Raw genomic sequence first — 16,772 nt, 5'->3', positions numbered from 1 at the left:
ACTTAATTTTTTGCCCAAAAACGAAAAAAAACGAAAGGGGTAACACTGTCGTTTTTTTTTCGGGTCGAAATTTTGAATTTCGATATCTCAGCTCTGGAAGGGTCTAGAGCCTCCATTTTTGCACTCAGGTCAAAGTCTCACAGCCCTCTATCATAATCCAGAGTTTTGAGAAGATTGGAGAAACTTAATTTTTTGCCCAAAAACGAAAAAAACGAAAGGGGTAACACTGTCGTTTTTTTTTCGGGTCGAAATTTTGAATTTCGATTTCTCAGCTCTAGAAGGGTCTAGAGCCTCCATTTTTGCACTCAGGTCAAAGTCTCACAGCCCTCTATCATAATCCAGAGTTTTGAGAAGATTGGAGAAACTTAATTTTTTGCCCAAAAACGAAAAAAAAACGAAAGGGGTAACACTGTCGTTTTTTTTTTCGGGTCGAAATTTTGAATTTTGATATCTCAGCTCTGGAAGGGTCTAGAGCCTCCATTTTTGCACTCAGGTCAAAGTCTCGTGGCCCTCTATCATAATCCAGAGTTTTGAGAAGATTGGAGAAACTTAATTTTTTGCCCAAAAACGAAAAAAAAAACGAAAGGGGTAACACTGTCGGTTTTTCTTCGGGTCGAAATTTTGAATTTCGATATCTCAGCTCTGGAAGGGTCTAGAGCCTCCATTTTTGCACGCAGGTCAAAGTCTCACAGCCCTCTATCATAATCCAGAGTTTTGAGAAGATTGGAGAAACTTAATTTTTCGCCCAAAAACGAAAAAAAACTAAAGGGGTAACACTGTCGTTTTTTTTTCGGGTCGAAATTTTGAATTTCGATATCTCAGCTCTGGAAGGGTCTAGAGCCTCCATTTTTGCACTCAGGTCAAAGTCTCACAGCCCTCTTTCATAATCCAGAGTTTTGAGAAGAATGGAGAAACTTAATTTTTTGCCCAAAAACGAAAAAAACGAAAGGGGTAACACTGTCGTTTTTTTTTCGGGTCGAAATTTTGAATTTTGATATCTCAGCTCTGGAAGGGTCTAGAGCAGGGGTCACCAAACTTTTTTCTCTGGGGGCCACATTATCGTTCCTGACTGTGATGGGGGGCCGGGGCTATATAAAATAGAATTGTGTGACCAAGACCAAACTGACCACCAGCAGGCCTCATAGTAGAGATTACTAGCCTGGCACAGCCATATTTGTTTATCATTAATAGTTGTTTGCAAAAGTAGTAATCGAGTCTTCACACTTTGTTTTAATTTGAAATACCACAGATTTTCCATTTATTTATTTTCGAATACAAATAACATCAAACCTGTCAAGGTAAGAAACATCTGCCTAGTTGAGGTGAGTGGCACTGGTAAGGATGAATGAAAAATTATAAATTATAGGTAGGCCTGTTACTATTTATAATAATTGTGTACAGCACTTAATAAAGGTCAAATAAATAGGCCTATAAAATAAATAAATAAACATTGAAATTATAACAACAACATGAGTAATAGAACTAGTCAGCTCTTATGCCTATCCAGGTGAGCATGCTCATAAACAACAAAATACCAAATGCAGACATGTTATTATTTTCCAAAAAGCAATTTAAAAAAATAGGCCATGACGACTTTTGGGGATTGCCGGTTCAAGTAGTGGGGGGCAGAGGGGTTGGGGGGCCAGTCAAAGGGGTGTGGCGGGCCTGATTCGGCCCGCGGGCCTTAGTTTGGTGACCCATGGTCTAGAGCCTCCATTTTTGTACTCAGGTCAAAGTCTCACAGCCCTCTATCATAATCCAGAGTTTTGAGAAGATTGGAGAAACTTAATTTTTTGCCCAAAAACGAAAAAAAACGAAAGGGGTAACACTGTCGTTTTTTTTTCGGGTCGAAATTTTGAATTTCGATATCTCAGCTCTGGAAGGGTCTAGAGCCTCCATTTTTGCACTCAGGTCAAAGTCTCACAGCCCTCTGTCATAATCCAGAGTTTTGAGAAGATTGGAGAAACTTAATTTTTTGCCCAAAAACGAAAAAAAACGAAAGGGGTAACACTGTCGTTTTTTTTTCGGGTCGAAATTTTGAATTTCGATATCTCAGCTATGGAAGGGTCTAGAGCCTCCATTTTTGCACTCAGGTCAAAGTCTCGTGGCCATCTATCAGAATCTAGAGTTTGGAGAAGATTGGAGAAACTTAATTTTTTGCCCAAAAACGAAAAAAACGAAAGGGGTAACACTGTCGTTTTTTTTCAGGTCGAAATTTTGAATTTTGATATCTCAGCTCTGAAAGGGTCTAGCGCCTCCATTTTTGCACTCAGGTCAAAGTCTCACGGCCCTCTATCATAATCCAGAGTTTTGAGAAGATTGGAGAAACTTAATTTTTTGCCCAAAAACGAAAAAAAACGAAAGGGGTAACACTGTCGTTTTTTTTTTCGGGTCGAAATTTTGAATTTCGATATCTCAGCTATGGAAGGGTCTAGAGCCTCCATTTTTGCACTCAGGTCAAAGTCTCACAGCCCTCTATCATAATCCAGAGTTTTGAGAAGATTGGAGAAACTTAATTTTTTTGCCCAAAAACGAAAAAAAACGAAAGGGGTAACACTGTCGTTTTTTTTTCGGGTCGAAATTTTGAATTTTGATATCTCAGCTCTGGAAGGGTCTAGAGCCTCCATTTTCGTACTCAGGTCAAAGTCTCACAGCCCTCTATCATAATCCAGAGTTTTGAGAAGATTGGAGAAACTTAATTTTTTGCCCAAAAACGAAAAAAAACGAAAGGGGTAACACTGTCGTTTTTTTTTCGGGTCGAAATTTTGAATTTTGATATCTCAGCTCTGGAAGGGTCTAGAGCCTCCATTTTCGTACTCAGGTCAAAGTCTCGTGGCCATCTATCAGAATCTAGAGTTTTGAGAAGATTGGAGAAACTTAATTTTTTGCCCAAAAACGAAAAAAACGAAAGGGGTAACACTGTCGTTTTTTTTTTCAGGTCGAAATTTTGAATTTTGATATCTCAGCTCTGGAAGGGTCTAGAGCCTCCATTTTTGCACTCAGGTCAAAGTCTCACAGCCCTCTATCATAATCCAGAGTTTTAAGAAGATTGGAGAAACTTAATTTTTTGCCCAAAAACGAAAAAAAACGAAAGGGGTAACACTGTCGTTTTTTTTTCGGGTCGAAATTTTGAATTTCGATATCTCAGCTCTGGAAGGGTCTAGAGCCTCCATTTTTGCACTCAGGTCAAAGTCTCGTGGCCATCTATCAGAATCCAGAGTTTTGAGAAGATTGGAGAAACTTAATTTTTTGCCCAAAAACGAAAAAAACGAAAGGGGTAACACTGTCGTTTTTTTTTCAGGTCGAAATTTTGAATTTTGATATCTCAGCTCTGGAAGGGTCTAGAGCCTCCATTTTTGCACTCAGGTCAAAGTCTCACAGCCCTCTATCATAATCCAGAGTTTTAAGAAGATTGGAGAAACTTAATTTTTTGCCCAAAAACGAAAAAAAACGAAAGGGGTAACACTGTCGTTTTTTTTTCGGGTCGAAATTTTGAATTTCGATATCTCAGCTCTGGAAGGGTCTAGAGCCTCCATTTTTGCACTCAGGTCAAAGTCTCACAGCCCTCTATCATAATCCAGAGTTTTGAGAAGATTGGAGAAACTTAATTTTTTGCCCAAAAACGAAAAAAACGAAAGGGGTAACACTGTCGTTTTTTTTTCGGGTCGAAATTTTGAATTTCGATTTCTCAGCTCTGGAAGGGTCTAGAGCCTCCATTTTTGCACTCAGGTCAAAGTCTCACAGCCCTCTATCATAATCCAGAGTTTTGAGAAGATTGGAGAAACTTAATTTTTTGCCCAAAAACGAAAAAAAACGAAAGGGGTAACACTGTCGTTTTTTTTTTCGGGTCGAAATTTTGAATTTCGATATCTCAGCTCTGGAAGGGTCTAGAGCCTCCATTTTTGCACTCAGGTCAAAGTCTCACAGCCCTCTATCATAATCCAGAGTTTTGAGAAGATTGGAGAAACTTAATTTTTCGCCCAAAAACGAAAAAAAACGAAAGGGGTAACACTGTCGTTTTTTTTTCGGGTCGAAATTTTGAATTTCGATATCTCAGCTCTGGAAGGGTCTAGAGCCTCCATTTTTGCACTCAGGTCAAAGTCTCGTGGCCATCTATCAGAATCCAGAGTTTTGAGAAGATTGGAGAAACTTAATTTTTCGCCCAAAAACGAAAAAAAACGAAAGGGGTAACACTGTCGTTTTTTTTTCGGGTCGAAATTTTGAATTTCGATATCTCAGCTCTGAAAGGGTCTAGAGCCTCCATTTTTGCACTCAGGTCAAAGTCTCACAGCCCTCTATCATAATCCAGAGTTTTGAGAAGATTGGAGAAACTTAATTTTTTGCCCAAAAACGAAAAAAAACGAAAGGGGTAACACTGTCGTTTTTTTTTTCGGGTCGAAATTTTGAATTTTGATATCTCAGCTCTGGAAGGGTCTAGAGCCTCCATTTTTGCACTCAGGTCAAAGTCTCGTGGCCCTCTATCATAATCCAGAGTTTTGAGAAGATTGGAGAAACTTAATTTTTTGCCCAAAAACGAAAAAAAAAACGAAAGGGGTAACTTTGTCGGTTTTTCTTCGGGTCGAAATTTTGAATTTCGATATCTCAGCTCTGGAAGGGTCTAGAGCCTCCATTTTTGCACGCAGGTCAAAGTCTCACAGCCCTCTATCATAATCCAGAGTTTTGAGAAGATTGGAGAAACTTAATTTTTCGCCCAAAAACGAAAAAAAACGAAAGGGGTAACACTGTCGTTTTTTTTTCGGGTCGAAATTTTGAATTTTGATATCTCAGCTCTGGAAGGGTCTAGAGCCTCCATTTTTGCACTCAGGTCAAAGTCTCACAGCCCTCTTTCATAATCCAGAGTTTTGAGAAGAATGGAGAAACTTAATTTTTTGCCCAAAAACGAAAAAAACGAAAGGGGTAACACTGTCGTTTTTTTTTTCGGGTCGAAATTTTGAATTTTGATATCTCAGCTCTGGAAGGGTCTAGAGCCTCCATTTTTGTACTCAGGTCAAAGTCTCACAGCCCTCTTTCATAATCCAGAGTTTTGAGAAGAATGGAGAAACTTAATTTTTTGCCCCAAAACGAAAAAAAACGAAAGGGGTAACACTGTCGTTTTTTTTTTCGGGTCGAAATTTTGAATTTCGATATCTCAGCTCTGGAAGGGTCTAGAGCCTCCATTTTGCACTCAGGTCAAAGTCTCGTGGCCCTCTATCAGAATTCAGAGTTTCAAGAAGATTGGAGAAACTTATTTTGTTTGTGGGATTGTTTTTTTAGGAACTTTAATTAAAATGTCTATCAAAAACACTACCCGAATCCCCATTCAATAGATTGCCGATGGGAACTGTAGCATATTGAATGAACTGCGGAAAAACGTTAAAAAATATAGTGGGTTATTGGACAAATAGTGGTTTCGGGCCTTCGTGGCACGGGGGCGTGTCCAGGGACCGGTCAGTGGGCGGGGGGCCGGTCGCCCTGTGGAAGCGGTGGTCGGTCGGACGAATAGTGGGTTCGTGGGACGTTTCGAGGGTGGCTCCACCGAGGGGGCCTTTGCGGAACTGCCTCGGGGGTCCCGAAAGTTCGGCCTCCTCCCGTCGGCCCCCCCGGGGGGGTCAGGGCGTGTCATAATGTTATAATGTTCAAGTTTTTGTTCTAAAAAAAGAAAGATGCACACAGAAAATGACTCTAATATGACCAGATTGATTGATTCGAAGATATTTAGTTTGTTAAAAAAAAGGTGCAATCTGTAAAACAAAAACCTCAAAATTATAATTGAAATGGTATACTGCTAGGATTTTTTTACCTTGAGAAAAAGCTTAAAGTATAGACCAACAAATTTTATGTTTATTAATTTATTTCATGTTGGTACATTTTTGGGAAGTACACATGTTTTGACCTGATGTCCATTGGAATGGACAAAAAAAAATCACAATGAAAGCAATTATATACAAAAAAAAATTCATTTGTTTTCATTTACAGAAACCTCATGAGCTGGTAAAATGTACTTTTATATTTTTCAGAAACTTGAAACATAATTCAGGTCTGAGGGAGTTAAGAGCGACGTTTAGGTGAATATATAAATATGTGCAGCACTTTCCTCTCAATAACACAATAAACAAACAATGACAGCGGTGAGAAACCTGATCATCTGATCATCTCACTATATACAGGTGAAACTCGAGTCGAAACATGAGAATATCCTGCAAAAGTTCAGTAATTCAACTTAAAAGCTGAAACTAATTGTGACGATTATGGATTGCAGATATGAAAAGCGTTGCATATCTGTAATCCATAATCATCACAATTATAACAAATAAAGGCTTGAAATATCTCACTTTGCATGTAATGAGTCTATATAATATATTAGATTCAGCTTTTAAGTTGAATTACTGAACTTTGGCACCATATTCTCATGTTTCGAGTTTCCCCTGTATAGCACTTATTGCAGTAGATTGCCGAAATCAAGCAGCTTTACCATGTTAAACATGAAAAACAGTGTCAGTGTTGGACCAAAGTATCCGGCGGGCCCCAAACCCCGGCGTCGGCCCCGATGAGGCCCGATCGAGCCCCAGTGACAGTGGAAACGCGACACACAGTAGCAAACACACTTTTGGCCCGACAGTGGAAACGCGACTAATGATGTCACAGTGGTTCGTCTGAAGTACGCCAGTACAACGCAGCAAAATGAAATCATTTGTAATGAAGATAAATAAATGCTGGCTGAATGTTCAGTTTAAGTTGAACTGGTGTTTCCACTGGGAATGTAAACAGTTCAGGTCATTGTTTCAGCGATGCTATGCTGCGATACTGTCGCTCACACACACACCTCGCCGACTCGTTGAACTGCTGATAAGGCTAACAATGTCTTCGGCAGGTCGTGACGAGGCCGTGGGATAGCGGCGTGGTGGCGGGTCAGACGGGCCGTCTCAGCATCGGGACATGCGCTTGCGGTACTGCTCCACCAGGGGGACCAGACAGCACGGAGACGAGACCTGAAGCATGAAGGGGTGTTGCAGGAGATCACCGGCGCTGGCTCTCTGCACGGGGTCGCGCGTCAGCATCGAGTCCAGAAAGTCCCTCAGAACTGGAGAGATCTGCGTATACAATTAAACAACAGGAAAATAGTGTTGGTTACGTTATGTGCACTACCGGTCAAAAGTTTTAGTTCGGTACGATTTTTTAGGTTTTTAAAAGAAGTCTCTCCTGCTCACCAAGGCTGCAATTATTTGATTAAAAAAAAAAAAAAAACAGTAATATTGTGAAATATTATTACAATTTAAAACAGTGGTTGTCTATGTGAATATATTAGTGAAGTGTAATTTATTCCTGTGATCAAAGCTGAATTTATCATCATTACTCCAGTCTTCAGTGTCACATGATCCTACAGAAATTATTATAATATGATGCTCAAGAAACATTTATGATTATTATCCATGTTGAAAACAGTTTTTTACATTTATATTTCAGGATTCTTTGATGAATAGAAAGTTCAAAAGAACAGACTTGATCAGAATTGATCTGGTTTGTACAGAGGCGTATTGCATTCACTTGAAGAAAAAAAAAATCTACTCTGTTTTTCTGAATTAACGAGTTAATTTTTCATGATAAAAAAAAATTGCTCTGTTTTTCTGAATTAATGAGTTAATTTTTCATGAGAAAAAAAAGTTTTTGCTCTGTTTTTCTGAATTAACGAGTTAATTCAGAAAAACAGAGCAAAAAAAAATTCCATGAAAAACTAACTCGTTAATTCAGAAAAACAGAGCAAAATATTTTTTTTCTCATGAAAAATTAACTCGTTAATTCAGAAAAACAGAGCAATTTTTTTTCTCATGAAAAAATTAACTCAGAAAAACAGAGTAGATTTTTTTTCTTCAAGTGAATGCAATACGCCTCCGTAAGTTTGGGGTCAGTAAGAATTTATTTTTTATTTTTGGGGGAAAGAAATTAGAAAATACTTTTATTCATCAAGGATGAGTTAAATTGATCAAAAGTTACAGTAAAGACATTTATAATGTTAGAGAAGATTATATTTTAAATAAATGCTGTTCTTTTGAACTTTCTATTCATCAAAGAATTTTTTTGGGGAAAAAAATGGCACACGACTGTTTTCAACATTGAAAATAATAATTTAAGTTTTTTGAGCATAAAATCAGCATATTAGAATGATTTCTGAAGGATCATGTGACACTGAAAACTGATCTGTGTAATCAGCAACAGTAATGATGTTGAAAATTCAGCTTTCAAATAAAAAATTAAAATATATTAAAATAGAAAACAGTGTCATAATATTTCACAATATTACAGTTTTTTCATCAAATAAAGCAGCCTTGGTGAGCAGAAGAGACTTCATTTAAAAACATAAAAAATCTTATTGATCTAAAACTTTTGACCGGTAGTGTATGCATAATACAACACTTCCAGCCGCTCTGCGCAGGAAACGCCGTGATGGTGATGTTGTGTGTACCTTGCTGGCGTTCCTGGCAGACGGCGCCGGCTCGTCCCGGACTCTCTTCATCGCTGCGATCGGCGTCTCACTGAAGTATGGAGGTTCTCCATCCACCATCTCCACCACCATGATCCCCAGAGACCACACGTCCACCTACACACACCGACAACGCCTCGTCACTCCTCTGTTCAGCACACACTTCACCGTCAGCATTCATTGAACCGGATTACATCACTGATTAACACTCACAGCCTTTTTTAATCTCACTTATGCACATCATAACTTAATATCAGAGATGCACAGACTTGAGTATTTTTAAATCTCATTTAAAAACGCATTTTTTTAGGTTAGCTTTTACTTTACTTTTGTTTGTGTGTGTGTGTGTGTTGTAATTAAACTTCATAGTATGGAAGCTTGTTTCCGCCACATAATGAAAAATAAAAAAGTTGCTCACAATTGTGAGCTATAAAGTACGAATTGATTTATATCAAGCAGCAATTGCATGTTGTACAGTCAGAATTGTGAGATATAAACTATTCTGAGGGAGAAAAGTGAGTCTTTTTTCTCTTACTGACCTGATAACTCACGATTTCGAGTTTACATCTGACAACTCTGAGAAAAGATGTCAGAATCTCAAGATATAAACTCGCAATTGAGAGAAAAAAGTCAGAATTGTGAGATAAAAAAGTTTTTTTCTCGCAATTGCGACTTTATTTCTCATAATTCTGACTTCATATCTCGCAATTGTGAGATAAAAAGTCGCAATTATTATTATTATTTTTATTCATTGGCAGAAACAAGCTTCCATATGTTTGTTTTATTATGCAAAGCAAAGCTTTACAGCTGCTTCATTTTAACTTTATATAAAAATAGTTATTACTATTATTATTCAGTTAATGTTTATTTCAATATTTTAAAAATCCAAAATTGCATATATATATATATATATATATATATTGATGTTTATGTTATGTTTCATAGATGATTAAATGAGACCTTATTTATTAAGATCGCCTGAGTATTTTTACTCAGTCAAACTGTATAGTGTGTTCCTTCCTTTTCTTCAGCATTTATGCATTGGATTATTATCGGATAATGCTGAATTCAATTCAATTCACATTTATTTTATATAGCGCTTTTTACAATACAGATTGTATCAAAGCAGCTTCACAGTGATAACATGACAGTAATACAACCATAGCAACACAGATCAATAATATTATTGAATATTAAATGTCCCCTGAAGAAAGCATTGTTATGATCGAAGCCATTCGCTGTAATCCTGAATAAAAGCTCCAGTGAGCGACATTTCAACATGATCCAATGTTTTTATAATGGATTATATTGATCTTTGTCATTGAATGCATTATTATAACTGAGAGCTAATTCTAAAGTGCTACAAACCCTCTGTTGGCTTCATGTGATCTGGTTCAATGAAAAGCTACATTTACGGCATATTCATGCAGGAGTGAGTGTGTTGACCTCAGTGCCGTACGGCGTCTTTGAAACCACTTCCGGAGCCATCCAATACGGCGTTCCCACTAACGACTTCCTCTTGGGAATGTCTTTGCTGATCTGAGCGCAGAACCCAAAGTCGGACAGTTTGACCTGTGAAACAGAGAAAGAGACTAAATGAGTTTCCCACATATTCCTGGAGTTCGTTTTACAAGAAAACGCAATTTCAGCCTTTCTAAATTCCACATTTAATTCAATGCGTCACTTGCCGTTTCTTTGTTATAATTTGGGCGATTTCTGAGAGCTGGTATTAAGATGCGTTTCAGTCGATCAACATCAACAAAGTTTAAACGGTGTCATGAAATAAGAAATTGAAATCGTTTCTTGATATTTTGACATAACAGAGGTCAATGAAGATCGACGCCCACTTCTACGTGATCGCCTCTTTAGCTCCGCCCACTGATACACCCCACTTCTACATCATCGCGTTTACTTTCAACTATTAAATGAGTGTTTGAAAGAGAAGGTCAAAACAGGATGGAAAATAGCTTGTTACTTCATCCCCCTGTGGTGGAAATCCAGCGTTTAATGTTGTTTATGTGTGTATGTGGTGTTTTTAATCCGCTTTAACACACACAGCATGTGTAAGTTGATGAGTGGACAGCATTGCTGAGTATTTCCTCCTTAAAACTGCAGTGAACCAAAGACAGTCTCAAAAACACGCTTTGGTGTTTCTGACGTCACAAACCACCTTGTAACCAATCAGATCAACGTGTGATCGACAACCAGAGGATCTCTGAGTGAGTGGAGTGGGGGCGGGGCTCATTTGCATATTCATAGAGCCACGCATACTAAAAGAACCGCATATTCAATAGCTTGAATGAGGTGTCGAGTTACATTCAAGATATTTTAAGGCATGAATAAATTATTTTCAAGGAAAAAACTTTCACATATGTTATTTTTGGTGAGTTTTAAGGGATGAAATTATCGACTACAGGGAGACTTTAAAACTCTTGATAACTGGACCTGGAAAAACAGGTCCACAGGTCCAAACTGGACCTGGTTTTCCTATAACTGGAGAACATAATACTTTTTTTTTTTTAAATGCCGTTCGTGACCCCTTTAAATCCTGTCTGACCAGAGTGCTACCCATGTTTACAATTAACACGATTAACATTCAGAAGGATTGTGTTTGAGTCGACTCATCTTACCCTGCCGTCCAGTGTCAGTAAAATGGAGTCACTCTTGATGTCTCTGTGAATGACGCCCTGAGCGTGAAGATAACAGAGCGCCTGCAAGACGGACTCACACACCGTCGCGATCTGCTCCTCTGTGAGTCTAAACACACACACACACACACACACACTAAATAAACAAGGGCTGTGCCTTCTTTCACTCCTGAAATACATCAGTTATATATACTGTATATCAGTATGCATCGTAAAAGTTTGCAAGAGAACGTAAAAGCACTGAAATATATTTTTAAATAATATAAATATATTTTTTCCATCACCGTGTCCCTTTAAGGGCTCTGTATAGTACAGGTGAAACTAGAAAAATCAGAATATGGTGCAAAAGTTCAGTAATTCAACTTAAAAGCTGAAACTAATATATTATATAGACTCATTACATGCAAAGATATTTCAAGCCTTTATGTGTTATAATTGTGATGATTATGGATTACAGATATGAAAACTTCAAAGTCAAAATTAGAAAATTGTGAAAAGGTTTTCATATCTGTAAGCCATAATCATCACTATTATTATGGTTTATAATTATGAAAGCAATATATGAAGCATCAGCACGCGTGATCTGAGGAGTCCGTCGCTCAGGTGAGTCGGACTAGCGGATGATCACCTGGTTTCGGAGACGATGTTGGTGAGAGCGCCGCCCTGCAGGTACTCCATGATCACCCAGAGCTCCTCCCCCACCAGCGCACTCTTGTACATCTCCACCACGTTCTTATGACTGTAGTCTCGCATTATAACCACCTGTGAGTAATGACATTTACAGTTACATATTAAACAATTACACACACACACATATACATAGTAGGGCTGTGCAAAAATTAATCGCGATTAATCACATCCAAAATAAAAGTTTGTGTTTACATAACATATGTGTGTGTGCTGTGTATAATTATTTTGTATATATAAATACATATGCATGCATATATATATATTTACGAATTATTTGATCATAGATACTGTATATATATAAATAAATACATAATCTATATATTTTATATGAATATAAATATTTTATATATGAATAACACATTTTCTTAAATATATACATGCATGTGTGTGTATTTATATATACAAAATAATTATACACACTACACACACACATATATTATGTAAACACAAACTTTTATTTCGGATGTGATTAATCACAATTGATCTTTGCACAGCCCTAATATATATATGTGTGTGTATATATATATATATATATAGTAAAAATAATTTCAATATATTAATTATATTATATGTATCATTGTTTTACACACACACACACACACACACACATATATACAGTATATATATATATATATATATATATATACACATACACAGTATATACATACATACAATATACTGTATATATATATATATATGCGTGTGTGTGTGTTAAGTATGTATATGTAGAAAGTATGTATATATGTTATATTTGAAAATATTATATAATATATATATACATATATTAAAAAATTGTTAATATAATTTTTATGTTATATTTTTTATTATTTATACAAAAAATCTAATGGTATTGTAATTTTTAATATATCATATATATTTTTATATCATGTATGTATATATAAAGTAAAAACATAATTTTTTAATATATTATTATATTATAAATATTTAATATACCTTTATTTCTATTTTTTATTTAGAGTAACCAATCCTTTTATAATATATATTGTATTTATTCATAAAACAACACTGATGTGGATCTTTAAGCAAGTCATCATTTCCGAATAGCTTGATCCCTCTAAGTTAGCTTTAATTGTTTAGCTCCTCATTAACAGTTCTCAGAACTCGTGACATTAGCGAGCGTAAGTCATGCTAGTGTCCTCATACCTCATTGAAGAGCAGTTCTCTCCTCTGCTGCTTCCTCAGGTCCATCATCTTCACCGCGACCTGCCGTCCGCTGAGCTTCTCCCGCGCGATGCAGACCACACCCGTGGAGCCTTCTCCGATCTTCACGAAGTTCTCCAGATACGAGCGAGGGTCGCCTCGGTCCACCACCATCTGCAGCGCGGCCTTGAACTGCTCGTGCGAGACCTTGGGCTCCGGCGCACTGGCGGGCGTGGGACTCTCCGACGAGCCCGTGGGGGGAGGTCTGGGCTGGGACGGGCTGTCCTGGGTCGGGGGTCCTGAGGTTTCGTTGCCGTCCACGATGTCATTGGAGGAACGACGTGTGGTTTGGATGGGGATTAATCCATGGCCTGGTTTTGGACTACTGGTGCCGTTGGGTTTGGAAATGGCTGCGTAGGTCGGGGAGTTCACCTATGTTCGGGGATAAATACGACGGCTGTTGAGTTTGTCAGACAAAAGTAGGAAGCAGATTATTACATTTTGGGAAAAATCTTATTTCGGAAAAAATATGTACGGTAGAGACAACTTATCTTTTTATTTCGCCTGAACTGTGCCCTTCAGTTAGCTTCAGTAAAGTTACCTTCAGTAAAGTTAGCTTCAGTAAGGTTAGCTTCAGTAGAGTTAGTTTCAGTAAAGTTAGCTTCAGTAAGGTTAGCTTCAGTAAAGTTAGCTTCAGTAAGGTTAGCTTAAGTAGGGTTAACTTCAGTAAAGTTAGCTTCATTAAGGTTAGCTTCATTAAGGTTAGTTTCAGTAAAGTTAGCTTCAGTAAGGTTAGCTTCAGTAGGGTTAGCTTCATTAAGGTTAGCTTCAGTAGGGTTAGCTTCATTAAGGTTAGCTTCAGTAGGGTTAGCTTCATTAAGGTTAGCTTCAGTAAGGTTAGCTTCAGTAAAGTAAGCTTCAGTAAAGTTAGCTTCAGTAGAGTTAGCTTCATTAAGGTTAGCTTCAGTAAAGTTAGTTTCAGTAAAGTTAGCTTCAGTAAGTTTAGCTTCAGTAGAGTTAGCTTCAGTAAGGTTAGCTTCAGTAAGGTTAGCTTCAGTAGGATTAGCTTCAGTAAAGTAAGCTTCAGTAAAGTTAGCTTCAGTAGAGTTAGCTTCATTAAGGTTAGCTTCAGTAAAGTTAGTTTCAGTAAAGTTAGCTTCAGTAAGTTTAGCTTCAGTAGAGTTAGCTTCAGTAAGGTTAGCTTCAGTAAGGTTAGCTTCAGTAGGGTTAGCTTCAGTAGAGTTAGCTTCAATAAGGTTAGCTTCAGTAGGGTTAGCTTCAGTAAAGTTAGCTTCAGTAGGGTTAGCTTCAGTAAAGTTAGCTTCAGTAGGGTTAGCTTCATTAAGGTTAGCTTCAGTAAAGTTAGCTTCAGTAAGGTTAGCTTCAATAAGGTTAGCTTCAGTAAGTTAGCTTCAGTAAAGTTAGCTTCATTAAGGTTAGCTTCATTAAGGTTAGCTTCAGTAAAGTTAGCTTCAGTAAGGTTAGCTTAAGTAGGGTTAACTTCAGTAAAGTTAGCTTCATTAAGGTTAGCTTCATTAAGGTTAGTTTCAGTAAAGTTAGCTTCAGTAAGGTTAGCTTCAGTAGGGTTAGCTTCATTAAGGTTAGCTTCAGTAGGGTTAGCTTCATTAAGGTTAGCTTCAGTAGGGTTAGCTTCATTAAGGTTAGCTTCAGTAAGGTTAGCTTCAGTAAAGTAAGCTTCAGTAAAGTTAGCTTCAGTAGAGTTAGCTTCATTAAGGTTAGCTTCAGTAGAGTTAGCTTCAGTAGGATTAGCTTCAGTAAAGTAAGCTTCAGTAAAGTTAGCTTCAGTAGAGTTAGCTTCATTAAGGTTAGCTTCAGTAAAGTTAGTTTCAGTAAAGTTAGCTTCAGTAAGTTTAGCTTCAGTAGAGTTAGCTTCAGTAAGGTTAGCTTCAGTAAGGTTAGCTTCAGTAGGGTTAGCTTCAGTAGAGTTAGCTTCAATAAGGTTAGCTTCAGTAGGGTTAGCTTCAGTAAAGTTAGCTTCAGTAGGGTTAGCTTCAGTAAAGTTAGCTTCAGTAGGGTTAGCTTCATTAAGGTTAGCTTCAGTAAAGTTAGCTTCAGTAAGGTTAGCTTCAATAAGGTTAGCTTCAGTAAGTTAGCTTCAGTAAAGTTAGCTTCATTAAGGTTAGCTTCATTAAGGTTAGCTTCAGTAAAGTTAGCTTCAGTAAAGTTAGCTTCGGTTAGCTTCAGTAGGGTTAGATCATTTAATTTATAAATAATTAAAAAAAGAATTTATAAATCGTGTGGCTGTACAGTACTTGTTTTACATTTATGCATTAGACAGACATTTTTATCCCAAGAAACTTAACAGCAGTTTGCATTCAAGATACATTTGATCGGTTTGCTTTCTGGGAATCAAACCCATGACCTTGCTGGAGTAGTTAACCTGCATGCAAGACTCAACTTGTATTTGACCCAGAGCAATCTGTTGGACCTGTTCTGTATGAAATGAAATCAGACTCTAAGCTACAAACACATTAGAATAAAAGTGGCATCATCACTATTGTAAATGTTGCAATTTGAAATAACACCCAAACAAGTTTCTCAGACCGAGTAACCGCCTTTGATTTGCTAAGTTTGGGTTTAAAAGACACTAAATATTCAGAAATATTATCTATTTGACAGCACTGACAGTATCAGATGAGAGCAAAACTTGAACTAAATTGAGCTGCTATTGAACTGAACTGAATCAGTATTGAATCAGAAATGAGCTGCATAATGAATTCTGAAGAGCTGCTTTTATCTGAATCAAGTTCATTTCATAAAACGTTGAACTTTGCATTGTAACTGAACTCAACTAAATCAACTTTGAACTGAATTATAACTCTTGTCTTTTTAGAGCTGCTTTATTTGAACTGAGTTCCCTTCATAACTAACAAACTATCACAACATTCACACTGTTATTGAACTGAACTAAATCAACTTTGAACTGAATTGAACTGAATTATAACTCTATTGTCTTTTTAGAGCTGCTTTAGTTAAATTGAGTTCTCTTCATAACTAATGATATTTTACAACATTCACATTGTTTCTGAACTGAACTAAATCAACTTTGAACTGAATTAAACTGAATTATAACTCTATTGTCTTTTAGAGCTGCTTTTGTTGAATTGAGTTTGCTTCATAACTAAAGATATTTTTTACATGTTACTGAACTGAACTAAATCAGCTTTGAACTGAATTGAACTCAAATTATAACTCTATTGTCTTTTTAGAGCTGCTTTAGTTAAATTAAATTTGATTCATATCTAATGATATTTTACAACATGTTACTGAACTGAACTAAATCAACTTTGAACTGAATTGAACTGAATTATAACTCTATTGTCTTTTTAGAGCTGCTTTAGTTAAATTAAATTTGATTCATATCTAATGATATTTTACAACATGTTACTTAACTGAACTAAATCAACTTTGAACTGAATTGAACTGAATTATAACTTTATTGTCTTTTTAGAGCTGCTTTAGTTCAATTAAATTTGATTCATATCTAATGATATTTTACAACATGTTACTTAACTGAACTAAATCAACTTTGAACTGAATTGAACTGAATTATAACTCTATTGTCTTTTTAGAGCTGCTTTAGTTAAATTAAATTTGATTCATATCTAATGATATTTTACAACATGTTACTGAACTGAACTAAATCAACTTTGAACTGAATTGAACTTAATTATAACTCTATTGTCTTTTTAGAGCTGCTTTAGTTAAATTAAATTTGATTCATATCTAATGATATTTTACAACATGTTACTGAACTGAACTAAAATCAACTT

At 36.7% G+C, this 16,772-nt stretch overlaps 1 protein-coding gene across 4 annotated transcripts in view; it reads right to left on the bottom strand.

Moving 5' to 3' along the window:
- Positions 1–5,831: 5,831 nt before the first annotated feature.
- The window catches only part of pak6b (p21 protein (Cdc42/Rac)-activated kinase 6b), a 29,203-nt gene continuing 18,262 nt past the window's right edge, over positions 5,832–16,772 (bottom strand). For all 4 annotated transcript variants that reach the window (XM_089118976.1, XM_089118977.1, XM_089118979.1 and 1 more), the window contains exons 6-11: positions 12,982–13,410; positions 11,756–11,889; positions 11,110–11,236; positions 9,926–10,051; positions 8,462–8,596; positions 5,832–7,091 (exon numbers count right to left, since the gene is read on the bottom strand). In XM_089118976.1, coding sequence (XP_088975102.1) covers positions 6,924–7,091; positions 8,462–8,596; positions 9,926–10,051; positions 11,110–11,236; positions 11,756–11,889; positions 12,982–13,410 — 1,119 coding nt within the window. In that variant the 3' untranslated portion in view covers positions 5,832–6,923. The remainder of the gene's footprint in view (positions 7,092–8,461; positions 8,597–9,925; positions 10,052–11,109; positions 11,237–11,755; positions 11,890–12,981; positions 13,411–16,772) is intronic.

The sequence above is a fragment of the Pimephales promelas genome, chromosome 13 (genome assembly GCF_988280905.1).
Source record: "Pimephales promelas chromosome 13, fPimPro1.hap1.1, whole genome shotgun sequence".
NCBI classification, from domain to species: Eukaryota; Metazoa; Chordata; class Actinopteri; order Cypriniformes; family Leuciscidae; genus Pimephales; species Pimephales promelas.
This window is presented reverse-complemented; position numbering and strand designations above follow the sequence as displayed.